General features: G+C 43.8%; 1 protein-coding gene across 11 annotated transcripts in view; it reads left to right on the forward strand.

Moving 5' to 3' along the window:
- The window catches only part of PROM1 (prominin 1), a 147719-nt gene extending 145400 nt beyond the window's left edge, over window positions 1–2319 (forward strand). For 10 of the 11 annotated variants that reach the window (XM_046657482.1, XM_046657481.1, XM_046657476.1 and 7 more), the window contains 3 exons: window positions 857–972; window positions 1474–1497; window positions 1963–2319. In XM_046657482.1, coding sequence (XP_046513438.1) covers window positions 857–972; window positions 1474–1497; window positions 1963–1969 — 147 coding nt within the window. In that variant the 3' untranslated portion in view covers window positions 1970–2319. The remainder of the gene's footprint in view (window positions 1–856; window positions 973–1473; window positions 1498–1962) is intronic. The other variant, XM_046657484.1, reaches the window with a different exon arrangement.
- Window positions 2320–15102: the final 12783 nt, after the last annotated feature.

Consider the following 15102-nt stretch of genomic DNA (forward strand, 5'->3'; position numbering starts at 1 on the left):
TTCTGACTGGTGAGTAAGGTTAAAGAATATTGGATGTCACCCCTGCAAAAGCTAGTGATGTGGCCTGTGGCAGACTGAGGACCCTCTTGAAGGAAGAACCCCCACTGAGCTGCAACTGACGTGGCCTTGTGGGAACGAGGGCTCAGCGTTGTGGGATGGAACTTCAGACTTTTCAGGAAAAGACGTAAATCCAGGTTTCTATGTGAAATCTGACTTACAAATGTTGGCAACTGTTTAAAAAAATACTTTAACATTGCTTTTTAGACAAAACACCATTGGGTTCAGCCTATGATCTACCTTGAAGACTGGTTAAATTAAACGTGGCACGGTTGTTGAGAGCCCAGTATACACTGGGCGTTGCTTCTGTCTTATTCACTCAGTAAGCTTCTGGGCTGGGGAGGCTGCAGTCTCACTGTTCAAGCAGAGCAAAGCCAGGAAGATTCAGTGTTCACTCTAACATCAAAACAACTCATCAAAGGGATTTGGGCTCAGGCCTGCTGGCCATCCGTGCCCTGTAGTTGGCAGCAAAGAAAGGCCATCTAGTGGGGGGCTCGAGGTTGTTTTGGAAAGTCCTAGATGTGGACCCTTCTTCACTACCTGCTGCCTCTCTTCCTCATTTGTAAAATAAATATAATAATAGGATCTCTGCAAGGTTTTTATAAAGATTTAGTGAATTATAATAATAGGTAGCACTTCACACAGTGGCTGTTCATATGAAGTTCACAAATGGTTTCAGTAAACAAAATTAGAAGTCATTGGAAAAACAGCAAAACAAAATTATTTCCTGCAAGCAACTGTTGTTTTCCGTTCTCCATCTTCAAGCATTTAATCCTCCCGATTTTCTTTTTTCCCCTAGAATTTGTTTTGGTTTGGCATAGGAAAAGCTACCATATTTTTACTGCCGGCGATCATTTTTGCTGTCAAGTTGGCCAAGTACTATCGTCGAATGGACTCAGAGGACGTGTATGATGAGTAAGTAGACGAGTTTCCAGAGAGGCTGAGAGGCTGGGCATCATTTTCTCAGTGGTGCTGCCTTCCAAGAGCTGCTGAAGACGAGCTCTGATGAGCTGGATTTTTTTTTAACTAGTGGGTCACTCCTGTTCAGGTGTTTTCTTTATAGCGAATTTCTTATGCCCGTCTTAACTATGTTTTTCCTCTTGCTTAATCTCCTCAGCTTCCTTAACCAGCCTTCTTATTTCTTGTTTGCAGCTCCTCTGTCTCGGGGACTTGGCACTTTACTTTATAACTCTTTGACTAGTTTTCCTTTGGGCTCTGTAGTCTGCCCTTCGCTCTGTCTGGTGACTTGCTTGCCTCGTTTTTACTTCACTCACCTCCTTCTCCAGTATTTCTCAGTGTTTCTCCTGAATTTGCAGTCAGCACCCGCGTTAGAGTAAAACTGTGGGGGATGCAGCTCTTGAGTTGTAATAGTAATTAAAGAAAAGTAATCGTATCTCCTTTTTTTGTATTTTATAGTGTTGAAACTATACCCGTGAAAAAGTAAGCCTTTTCTTTTTAAACCATATTCATAAGATGGGACCGGGGAGGCCTTTATTATTATTTGATGAACTTTTTAAACTAAATTAATAACATCTTAATGTTATATAACAACAATAGATATGCCCAGATAAAAATCAATGCTGATGCCACTTGAAATGAGGGCTGACACACAGAGGTGCTGAAGAAATACTTGTTGAATTAATGAAAATTTATGTGTTAAATTTACTAACATATAAAGTGGTTGTTTCAGTGTTTGGTTTTAAAGGGAGCAAAATGTAAATATACCTTTTAACCTTCTTTGTAGATTTAACAAATTGTCGCATACTTTTCATTACTTTGTCTTTGTGATCCATGATGTAAATGCTTCATCTTAGCGGTGTCTGGGGTATATTTATTTTTGTTACAGTGTGGGAAATGGGAATATTGGTTTTCGTAGACATCAATTCACTCCGACTGTATGAACAGTTTTTAAACAGATCCAACTGCACGAGTTCGTGAGCCGCCGCGTCTCCAAATATTGGGAAAGAAACCTCCCCTTCAGGAGTTTCCAGAATTCCGTGAAACCATGTGGAACACGCACTGATGGGCCCAAGAGAAAAAAGCGCACAGACCTATCTTTTTATCTTTAGAAATTTGGCTTTAATCATCTGAGCCTTCTAAGAAAGTTTAAATATGTAACATTCATTAATTTCCAGTTTACTCTTTGGAACAAGACATGAATTTTGTCACATTTGATTGCATAAGAACTTAGACTTGTAATTAGAAAACATTCAGCAAATGGCAGATATGTGTGTGTGAGCAATAAAAGAATGATTTCAGAAATAGGATTCTGATCTTCTTATTGAAAACTGTACCTAGATGCTATAGATATCAATTAAATCACTGTATTATTTTCTTAGGGCTGCTGTAACAAATTATACAAATTGTGTGGCTTAAAGCAACAGAAACGTGTCCTCTCCCAGTTCTGGAGGCTGGAAGTCTGAAATCACCATGTCCGCAGAGCTGGCTCCTCCTGGAGGGCCTGGCGGAGAATCTGTCCCATGCCTCTGTCCTAGAGCCTGGTGATTGCTGGCCATCCATGGCACTCCTGGGCTTGTAGTCTTATCACTCCAGTCTCTACCTCTGTCTTCACATGGAGTTTTCCTCTGTGTGTCTGTGTCCAGATGTCCCTCTTCTTATAAAGACACCAGGCATTGGATCAGGGCCCATCCTAGTCAAGAAGGACCTCATCTTAATGTCATCACATCTACAAACAACCTATTTCCAAACATTCACGGGTGCTAGGTGGACATGAATTTTGGGGGACACTCTTCAACTCAGCACAGTCATCCAAGAGCAATAGCAAATGGCCAAAAACATACAGATGTGAACTGGAAAGAGAGCAACACCATACACAGAAGTTGAATTAAATTAACAAAATTGGAAAGGACAGAAAATAAAAAAATTTCATTAGATATATGCAAAATAATGACTCACCTGCCCACCCCCCCCCCGAATTTTGTTTGTCTTTACTTAAGAACATGTTAACCATCCACTGCTTCTGTACATAAATTGTCTCTCAACCTAACTCAGTGATGCCCAGCTGCTGCTACACAATGGATTCACTTAGGGGAACTTTTTAAAAATGCTGATGTGGGGCCGGCCCGGTGGCATAGTGGTTAAGTTTGCATGCTCCACTTCTGTGGCCTGGGGTTTGCGGATTAGGATCCCAGGCATGGACCTACACACCACTCATCAGGCCATGCTGTGGAGGTGTCCCACATACAAAATAGAGGAAGATTGGCACAGATATTGCCTCAGCAACAATCTCCCTCAAGCAAAAAGAGGAAGATTGGCAACAGATGTTAGCTCAGGGCCAATCTTCCTCATCAAAAAAAAGGGGAAAAAAAGACTGAAAATAAAATACTGATGCTTGAGTCCCACCCCAGGGATTCTGATGTAGTTGGTTAGGAATGTGACTCGAACATGTGGATTTTTAAATTTACCCAGCCGATTCTATTGTACAGCCAAGGTTGAGAAACACTCCCCTAGATTAATTAAATCAGAATTTCTGGGATATTTGCCAGCTAATTCTCATGGGCAGCCTAGGCTGAGAACTACTAATACAGCCTCTAATTGCATTCGCACCTAACAAATATTTATGATCTACTATGTCTCAAGCACCGTGCAAGACACTGGGTGGGGGAGAGGTGAGTAACAGACTAGGTCCAACCTCAGCACCAGTGATGGAAACCGAGACGATGCATTTGATGAGAGTGTGAGAGGACACAGAAGGCTGTGTGATGGTGGGGACAGGGCAAGTTTGCTGCAGTTGAATTTCTGAAAAATATATATATACGTCAAGCATCTACTATGACACATTTATCAAATCTGTTTCTTGTAAGGGCTCTGTGCCTTTCACTTGTTCCCTCTTCTGATCCTCACCACATCCCTATGCAGTAAGTAGTTTTATTCCTAATTATAAACTAAGTGGCCTGAAGCCTAGAGAGGTGAGCTGTCCAATGTCACACAGCTCACACACATGTGGGCCAGAAGAGGATCCAGCTCTCCGCTTGCAGAGCTCTTGCTTTTCTGTACATATGCACCACGGGCTAGGGTGGGTTTCGACACAGACCATTTCCTAACAGCATTCAAACTAACACCACCATACAGCTGTCTGGTATTTTCTCATGACAAAATGTAACATAAATCAGTGCCACTCAAAGTGTGGCATAGGACTGGAAGCATCTGGATCACCTGGGGAGCTCCTGAAACGCTAATTCTCAGACCTCACCCCAGACATAGTGAATTAGTGCCTCTGAGGGTGAAGTACACAAATGTGTATTTTAACAAGCTTTCCAGATGAGTTCGAAGCACAGTAAAGTTGGCCAAGCAATATTTCAAGTCACCCTAAAGGGAAAGGTCTTAGAAAATGATATTTGCCAAAGAAATGTGACTAAGCCAAATTGCAAACTGCAGACTGCTGGCAAAGAAATCTGTGCCTATGTAACTGCCATCCAAGAAAGGGGAGAAGGTGGAGCCAGTCCTGAGAATATGTTCACAGGGGAGTTTTACAGGGCTGACCACCCGGCCTGAAGCCCACCATCCCCACTCCCGTCTTCCCCATGTAGGGTTTTCTGCATGCTCTCATGTCTTGCCTGAACTACGCTACCATTCCCTAGGTCAGCTCACTGACTCCCACCACTTCTCTGTCCTCTTCTAAATGGGGGTTTATTTCATTGCTCTCTCCCAACAAGACCTCGAATACTTGTGCACCAAGCCCATGTCTTAAGTTCCTTTCATTTCTCTTGGCCCTTTCAAGACAGTATGGACCAACATTGGACCCAGAAGACCTCGGTTCAAATGTGGCTCTCCCTTGAGAAGCGACACAAGCTCCCTAAGCCTCATTCCCCTCTCAGTTACACGGGGAGGGGATTGTACCCACCTTATTTGGTGAGATTATGGCCAGCATGATGCCTGGCACAGAGCAGGACTCAATAAAGGGGAGCCAATGTCACCTGCCCATAGTCGGCTTCCAATAAACAGCAGATTGAGTTTCCTTGTGATGCAGTAAACTCCTTGTCACTGGGGGTCAAGCAAAGGCCAGTCAACCTATGCATGAGAAGTCACGAAGAGGAGTCTCGATTCAGTTGAAAAAGAAAAGGAAAGGGAAGATAGCAGAAGAGGAAGCTTAAGAATCTGTCTCCCCACTTAAACAACAGTTGCACTGACAGAATCTGTCTGATGTAACTATTTTGGAATTCGGGAGTCTGTTGAAGGCTTGCAAATTCCAGGGGAAGGCTTGGATGGTAAATTGTGGTTAATTTCACACTTAGCTCTGCAGCCCTTACCCATCTGCCACCCTCGTCTGATGGCAGGCAGCTGTGCATATGTTCCTGGAGTAGCTTTTACACAGACTTTGAGTGCCAGGATGGGCAATGAAAACCCCGTCCTTCAGATAGCGGAGGTCTGTGTTCTGGTCACTGATTGCTGCTTCTAATCACAGAGGTGCAGACATACAAGTGGGCAGCTGCTGTTGCACTCCCGCTGAGGACTGGCTGCATTAATGCTCACACTGTCTGGCTATGTGGGTAGTGCACAATGCTGCTAACACAGTCTATCCAGCAATCTTTTCCAGTCAAGTCTTTTAAATTCCTTCCACCTCTGGATGCCATCGGCATGAGAATGAGAAGGGGATGAAATGTCCATTGAATGTCATATTCATTAGCCCACTGTCAGGGCGCCTTTTCTGTGAATGCGGTGGCAGCATATGATCATAAATGATCCAGATATCCAGAAAGATGGTAGAGCTTCGTCTCAAGTGCTACTATGGGGTAGTCAAAATCTGCCACTCACACAAAGTATCAGCCCCAGTTAGGGGGTTAAGCAGCAAAAGCCAAGAGATGCTAGAAGTAACCACATGATGGCAGTAGAGGACAAGTGTGTTCCATACACCAGACATGGATGGAATCTAACCCTAGACCTTTGGGTCCTTGTTGACATCCAGACAGACAGACCAACTGCTGACCGGCACCACAGTCCTGATAGGCCATCTCAGTCTCCTCAACATACAAGGCTCAACTTTCGAGTCCACTGGTTTAGTGGCAGGATTGGTATACCCAGTCCAATAATGGATGGAGGTACTGATGCTGACCATATGGGCTATGCAGGCCCCATCTGCCACATTGTTCCACTCAGTCTCATCTGGGCATGCACCTTCCTATGGGTAACACACCGGGTACAAAAAAATGTTTCATCAGATTGCAGCAGAGGCTTTCCAGAGCACACAGCTCCAAAAGGGGTATGTTTAATATACTTGTCGCTGTCAACCACTAACTAGGTCACTAGCCAGAACCCAAGAACAGATGAGAAATGGAATGCCTGGTCCATAGGAGTATTGTCTAAGGCAAGGGCAATGCTTTCAATTTAGCCAATTTGCTGATGGGTTTTACCCCATACGTCTTTCAGGGCTGTAACTGGGGCCAATGGCTGATGCCACACAGTGGACTCCATGAGCTTCTAGTTGGCATGAGCCTTCAGTAACCAGGCCCAAGCATCCTCAGGGCTTCCTGGGAGGCATCTCCAGGTAGCCAAAGGCTGTCCCTGTGAGTCATCAAGGAAGATACAATGGGTCCTGAAGGATGCGGCCTTAACCTTATTTGTAAAGGGCACTCATCTGTGGGACCAGACTTGCTGTCTGAAATGTGCCATTTCCATTTTTTATGAGAAATCTCTTTGCCTTTCCACCTCTGTCTTTAGCATCTGAGGGGATCAATGCAGGATGAGGATACTGGGACACAACAATACCTGGCAGTCCTCTCTAAGGCACTCGGTCTCCACAAGGGCCAAGGGCAGGCCAAGAGCTCTTTCTCAAGTGGAGCAGAGCTGAGAGCCATGTTATCAGGAAGTCGGTACCCTAAGGAGTGACCGAGCAGAGGCTGCCTCCCTTTGCCAGAGGCTCCACTCAGCGTAGTTCTCAGTATCAGACACCAGATTTCACCAAGATCCTTGGGATTAACAGGACTCCAGGGTAGGTAGCCTGGGGACTCCCTCTCCCACAGCTGCTACCCAGCCCCCAGGTAAACTTGGCAGATTTTCAGGTCAACTTGTTCCCCCGGCTCAACAAAATACCTGGATGAGGCACATATTGCCTCTGTCCCCAAACAGTCCAAGCACATCTCGGCTTCCTGCTTTGGTCGTGGAGTCTGTAGGGTGAACAATTTTTCCGTGATCATCTCAGGAATCAGCCTTTGAGCCTCAGCCCACAGTACTTCCAAGAATTGATACAGATGGCTGATCCCTGATCCTCAGGACTAATGAGTCAGAGTCTACTCCTAAGGGGCTGCCACCTGCTCTGCATTGGAGCCTACCAGCAAGACGTCATCAGTGTAGTCACCCCCTGGGGGGAGAAGGCTTGTCCCATTACTTGGCCCATCCTTGGTGACAAATAGCAGGAGAATTCAGGTGCCCCTGTGGCAGGACAGTAAACATCTTCTGGAGGTCCAAGGGATCTTCCAGGCACACTGATCTTTGACACTTTGTGCCAAAGAGACTGAGAAAAGGCATCAGCCATGTCCAGTCAGAATATGTCCAAAACGGATGGTCAATTTAGCTACAGTCCCAAAGTCTGACAAGACTGGGACTACAGAGGCAACAACTGAATGTTGTTGGTGATAATCCGCTGTGGAAACACCTGTCCTGGACTTGATGTGAGACAGAAATGAGTTTCCATGTGTTAAGCCCCTGAGATTCAGGGCTTTCTTTTTAACAGCAACTGCTTCACTCACCTTGTACACTCTGCTGTACAGCTGGTTCACAGGCTCGAAGGCCTTGTCGGTGACATGTAATCTGTCTGGGATCCAGTTAGGGACATTGGTAAATATTTGTAAAATTAATCGAATTGGTGAATTAAAACTGATAGCATTGAACTGCATCATCTCTAAAATATATTCTTCCTCTTTTATTTAGTGATTTAAAGTTTATTTGAATGTTGGGCCAATTTGGGCACTGGCTAATTATTGACCTTTTTAAGAACCATCCCACTGTCTGCAGGAAGGACTTAAGAAATGCGTCAGAGGTGCATAAATTATGGTTGATATCTCACTGCATTAAGTTTAATGGCTAGGACAAATGTGAGCATGAAAAATTCCATGCTGTATGTCTAGTTACAAATATATCCAGGCCTCAGAGCTCCAGCATGATTGCAGTTTATCATCAGCATAAAGGAACCCTTTAAAGGACTTTTTTCTGCCTGTAGAACTTGTCTGATGCCATCCTAGAGAAAGCTGGGAGGTCTATGGCTGTTCCTTTAATACTACATATTTTTTATATTCCCCTGAAGTCATACATCTATCAATGCTTTAGAAATTAGAGTTGGAAAAGACTTCAGACCTATTAAAGACAATGACCAGTTTTATGCAAAGATATATTCTCCATCCCTCTCCAGCCTTTGAATTCCCCACCCCACACCCCACACCTCCCACGGAGCGTCTGTTCCCTTTCTGCCTCTCCTTCCTTTCTCAGGTCCCCTCTGCTTCTAGAAGCCAAGCCAGGCCAGGCTGCGAGCTGAAGTCTTACCAGGATTTCTGTCCTGGATTTTCCCAGAATCCTGCACTCAGTTGCTGTCAGGCTTAGTTTTGGGTTATGGGTTCACTTTTCATCCTTTTCTGTCATAGCAGAAGGAAGTCTGTTCCTGGAGCAGACGATCTGAGTGCAACTGAAAGGAATAAGCTCTGTGACCTTACGGAGGTCACTGAAGTAAATTTTCTCATCTTGATTTCGGGCCTAAATAATGGCCACTCCTTACAGAGTTGTTATAAGGGTCTAATGTAACACTATACAGTGAAGGATTTAACATTGAAATTGTGCCACACAGACGTGCAGAGTGATTACCAACCAAGTAGAAAAGAGACTGAAATATTCAAAGGGGAAGAAAAAAGCTCTTCACACCCCAGCCAGGTCTTCCAGGATGGGGTCACCACACGGTGACATCTCGAAGTCAACAGTGCTCCTGAAAACTGGCAACACGAGTCTCCCAATCACACTGCGAAGGTCATTAGCCTCGACCAGCCTGAACATAACCCTGAAGCATGAAAATTTGTGGTAAAAGTTGATTAGAACAAGTTTAGGTCTGGGGCAAATTCATTCATTTAGTTCATTCAGACGATTGTTATAAAGAGAAACTGAGAAAAGGGGACTGATCCTTTTTCTGCCTTTAGATCATTTGAAGTTGAGAGAAGAAAGGAGCATGTTACTAAACCCAACATGGCCCAATGTTGGCTGAAGTTGAATTCTTCCCTCCCCCACTGTCACACTCAGATGACACTGTCACTCTTAGAGCTGGACTCTCCCATAGTTGAAAGGCTCTGTAAGTTGTGAGATCGTGACCTGGATGGGCTGGGGACAGTGTTCCTTGTGCCTATCCCCTCTCCCAGTCCCAGAGCAGACTTTCTATCTCTCATTTGGATGTGACAGGCTGTGTGGTCTCAGAGCTCTCTAACTGCTGGTTCCAAAGGGCCCCACAGCAAGGCCAGTCATGGGAGAGGATAGAAAGAGTGTAAGGCTTGAAGGGCAGATGCTACAGCCACATGTGAGGCCCCTAAATTAGTGATAGATCTTTAAATAGATAAACAACCCATGTTCAAAGGCTACTGGCCAGTATCGTGGTAAATCACCTGCACATCCAACTGCGTTACCAAGTTCCCCTAGGCTCTGTGGCACCTTTGACAGCAGTCTAGGTGAAGTGCATGGAGTTTTTAGAGTCTCAGTGTTCTGTTTTAGAGCGCTGGCTTCACCAGCCACTAGCTGTCTGGCCTTGGGTGATTTTTAATTCCCTCCTCTCTACAATGTGGATAATCGTAGCACCGATCTCCTAAGCATGGGGCGAGGATTAAGTGAGATCCTGCGTGCAAACTGCTCAGAGTAACAGCTCAAGGGAGAGCTTCTGTCACTCTCACCACCATGTCATTGCTCAATCTCTTTTATTAAATGTGTGAGTGCTGTGATGGGGAGGTCTGCCCAGGGTGTGGGTGTCAGGAAAGGGTCCTCATCTTCTAGAGATAGGGAGCCATAGGTCTGGGGGCAGCCTCAGGTGAATTCTAGAATGCCCTCCTGTGCATCTCTTCATCTACCTTATCCATGACTTTCTTCCAGTGCAGGCATGAAACCTACAGACTCTCCCTACAGACTCTCTGGGAACAGCTCTCCACATCTTTGAGAATCACTGATTCTCCCCCAAATCCAACTACATGTTTCAGGGCACAGGGCTGTTCACCCCAGAATCCTGCCCTTCACCTGAGTCTTGAGTCCAATGGCAGGAACCTGGCTCAATCTCAATCTCCTGTAGATTTTCCACAGTGCAGCTCAGCTCAGAGCTGCTGACACCCATGTTTCTAACCATGTGGGAAAAGCAGACTGAGCAAACAGAGCACATAGGCGGAAAAGACTGAGATGCGATATGAGAACGAGTGTGTGGGTGATATTTGAGTCCCCAACTCTATGTGTCTGGGTGGTCCTGCCCAACCCTTTCCTCCACGATTTATAAGAAACTGGCAATAAATTCTCAATTTTCTTTGTTTTAATTTGTTTAAATTTCATTATTTCTATTATGCGAGCGGAAGAGTCTTGAGAAATACAAAATCCAATTCAATTCTAGAAATATTTGCTATTATTTGGTAATTTCTAAGCTTCATGCTAGAGTTGTCGCTTCCCAGGATGATGACAGTGGCAATCACATAAATGAACCTCAAGAAGCTAACAAGTCCACTATAATAACAGGGAAGGCTGTAAAAAGTTAGGGGAACCCAGACAAAGGAGCCATGAGTTCTGCCGTGGGCATGGGGAGTGGGAATGAGTGTTTGCCAGGTAGATAATGGTGGGATGGAATTTCAGAACAAAGATAACAATCTGACAGAGACAAAATGTCTTGAAATAGCCTGACATTTGGGGAGAAGATTAGACACTCAGATGTAATTGGAGCCTAAGTGCATAACTATTGGGGGTAGTGAGTATTGGGCTGGAATTTGAATGGGAAAGCCTCCATACGTTGGACTCAAAAATGTGGATTTATTTGGAAATGTGGACAGATGGAAATTCAGGAAGAGCTTGAGGTTTGGAGGTGATGAGGTGTCATCACCACAGCAATCATCAGGCAGTGAGCTGCAGGCTAATCAGGCCAGGCTTGAGGATAGGAGGGAAATGTTCATCTTTGCATTCCCTGAAGTGATGTTAGCAAATTGCATAGAGTGGTTACTGAGTAATGACTGAAGAAATATCATTCCTTTTCCTCCAGCTATTGAGTTGTCTCTTAACCAGTTGCAGGCCCTTGAGAAATTCTCTTTGCCACGGGCTATGGTAGATGTCCCCACCGTGAACACCCCAGGCTTCCCTCCCACACAACAATTACTCCTATATTGTCATGATTGAGACCCTTGTCTCTCCCACTATTGTCTGCCATCTCCTTGAGGGCTTGGACCGTGTCACCTTGACTGCATTCCTGTCAATGACAGAGAGAGCCTGGGACATTAGGTGCTTCATGAGAGCTCTTTGGACGAATGGAAGAAGGAATGAATAACAGAATGAATGAATGAGTGGCAGAATGAATGATGTCTGGTTAGCGGCCAGCTCCGTGTTTCCTAGAACCATCCAGTATCCTCTTCCTCTGCCGTCCCTGTCCTCCCCGAAACCACCCACAGCAGCTGAGAGCGCTTTGCTCTCTGAGTGGGGGAGCCATCTTCCCGGGTGCCCTCACAGGCCTGTTCAGAGCCGTTTTCTGATGCCTTTCATCTAAACACCTTCACCTCTTCATGTGACAGCAGCTGCAGTTCCTATGCCTACGGGCATGGTGCAGAGAAAGGACAGTGTGTCTTCTTCCTTTTCCAGCCTTTCAGGGTGGCAACTGGCACTCTTTGTAACACACTGAAAATTCCAAAGGGAGGCCCTGTAGGACCTTCTTCTACTCTGAATATGGAAGTGACGGGAGTGCATGTGTGCGCATGCCTGTATGTAATGTAGTGCATGAAAGTGTGTGTGTGTGCATGTGAGTACATGCCTGTACACGTAGAGGTGCACAGCCGTATGTGCGCCTCAGAAATTTTATCCAAAAGGAGAAGACATCTTTAAAGCACGTTTAACCTCTTTTATAGTGATTTCCTTAAAAACAAAGATAGGAAAAACCCAGAGGTGATCGATGAACTCTTTTGTGCCTGAGTTACGTATACAACACTAAAAAATATATTTTGTAATAACTTAAAGACTTTAAAACGGCTCTATTATTTGAGAAAAATCTCATATTATGAGTTTGGCTCATTGAAAATTGCCAACATTCTACCACTTTTGACTTTCTGAAACAGCAATGTCATCTAGTTTGACCTGATACAAAAACTGTGGGCTTATTTTTCGATGGATTCAGAATCAGAACTAAGTGGTGCACACGGATTCGAACAAAATGGGTTCAGTGTTATGGGATGTGACACAGGGCATTCCTATAAGATAAATACATTTTCAGTTTGCACTCACACCAAATGCTATATCATCAAGCCTTCACTGTCTCTTATTTTTCTAAAGTAAACCTTTAGCACCATGTATCATTTGATTTGCCATACAGGAATTCTGAAATCCCATGATTAATGAGCATGTTAAGTTTGGAATGTCAACATTTTTCAGTAGGATGACTGCTTTTTGCCAGACTAATAAGATTTCAGGTGATTTTTTTTGCCTATTTCTTCATTTTCTGACAATAAATAAGCTTTTAATGCACATTATTTGACTCAACAAAATAACATCACTCTGATGCAGCAACTCAGCATTTTTTATTTCTGTACAAGAGGTCACTTTTGAGAGAGGGACTGATTTTTGACCCCTTTTGGCCTGGTAAAATGCACCGGTAAGACTCAACTCAAAAGAAAATCGCACCCACTGTTATAATCTCTGGTGACGGCACCCATGGGCATGAACCCTCTATGTCAAGGAACCATATGATAGTGACACACATGAGAGTGAAATCAGCTTTCAAACTTGAAATCGCCTGCCAGTGACCAGACTGCATGAGACATGCATTCAGCTACCAGCCTTAACCTGTGGGTGGTTTCCAATTGTGTTCAGACTTCCTATGGAACCCTCAAAAGGAAACCTCCTCTCCATCATGTAAATCTTGGATGAAGAGAAGAATGGCATAATCCCAATCTAATCACGAGAAAATGACCAGACAAATCCCAAAGGGACACATCCTCAACACACCTGACCAGTACACCTGAACACTCTCAAGGTCATCGAAAACAAGGAACATCTGAGAAACTGTCCCAGCCAAGAGCAGCCTAAAGAGCTGTGACTCCTACATGTCATGTGGAATCCGGATGCGGTGCTGGACAGAAAAGACCACTAGGGGTTGAAAACATATGTCCACATAAAAACCCACACATGAATGTTTATAGAACCTTTATTCTTCATGGCCAAAACGTGGGAGTAACCAAGATGTCCTTCAGGAGTTGAACAGATAAATAAACTGTGGTAACTCCATATAACAAAAAATTATTCAGTGCTAGGAAGAAATGAGCTATCAAGCCATAGAAAGATGTGGAAGAAACTTAAAATCATATAACTGAGTCAAAGAAGCCAATGTGAAAAGACTAAATTCTGTATGATTCAAATCATATGACATTCTGGAAATGGAGAAACTATGGAGACAGGACAAAGATCAGTGACTACCAGGGGTTAGGGAAGAGGCAGGGATGAATAGGTGGCACAGAGAGGATTTTTAGGGCAGTGAAAATACTCTGTATGATACCATAATGGTGGATTCACGTCATTATATATTTATCGAAATCCATGGAATGGGCACCACCAAGAGTGAACTACAATGGAAACTATGGACTTTGGGTGATAATGATTGTCAAGCAGGTTCGTCAATTGTAACAAATATACCACTTCAGTACTGGATGTTGACAGAGCAGGTAGCTGTATGTGGGTGAGGATGGGGATACACGGGAACTCTCCTTACTTTCCACTCAATTTTGCTGTGGAAATCTAAAAACAGCCCTAAAACCTCCCTAAAAAATATCTACTAATAACTAAAAAAACAACAGTAGGTAAAATCTACGGAAGTCTAAATAAAGTATGGACTTTAATAATAATGTGTCACTATCCATCCAATAGTTTTTATAAATGTAGCATAGTCATGTAAGAGGTTAACGATAGAGGGGCCTGAGTTAGGTGTGGGATAGGGGAACTATTTTTGCAGCTTTTCCTCTTATGGGGAGAGGAACCTTATATTATGCCCAGGCTAGAAAGGGTGTTTTTGTTTGTTTTTTTGTAGAGGAAAGATTCTCCCTGAGCTAACATCTGTTGCCAATCTTCTTCTTTTTTTTTTTTTTTCTGCCCAAAGCCCCAATACATGGTTGTATACGCCAGATGTAAGTTGCTCTAGGTCTTGTACGTGAGATGCTGCCACAGCATAGCAACTGACAGACAGGTGGTATGGTCCACAACCGGGCAGCAAACCCGGGCTGCCGAAGCACTGAGCACCGAACTTTAACCACGAGGCCGTCAGGGCTGGCTGGCTCTCTCTGCAATTTTTCTGTAAATCTAAAGCGGTTCTAGTTTTTTTCTTATTTTAATAGAATAAGAGAGAGAGAGAAGAGGAAAGAGAGATTTTGTTCAATGTATGGGTACATTGCTTCATTTTTAGTATATTAGAAGGGGCCTTCATTTATGACTTGCCTAATTGTATGTCAATCTCATTTGAGCATAAAACAATCCTGTGAAGTAGGTATAATTCTCTCTCATATGCAGTTGAGGAATTGACATTCCAGGTTGAAGTAACTTGGCTAGAAAGTTTCTTATCTTTGCTGTAATTTTGTTCCTACATTTATAAAAAGGGAGTCATGATAGGATGGTTGTGAAAATGAAGTGAGATAAGTTTTAGAATGGTGCTTGGAATGTAGAAGCACTATGATGGTGCTTATTAGTTATTATCAGTATCATCACCATCACCACCACCACCATCATCATCATCGTCATCATCTTGATATCTTGAGGGAAAAACAATATCTTTAATCTTACTTTCCTCAATTGTAAAATGAGGATTACATCTCACTGGTTTGATGGGAGGATAAAAGTAGTTTTGTTAGG

This window comes from Equus quagga, chromosome 3 (assembly GCF_021613505.1).
Source record: "Equus quagga isolate Etosha38 chromosome 3, UCLA_HA_Equagga_1.0, whole genome shotgun sequence".
Lineage (NCBI taxonomy): Eukaryota > Metazoa > Chordata > Mammalia > Perissodactyla > Equidae > Equus > Equus quagga.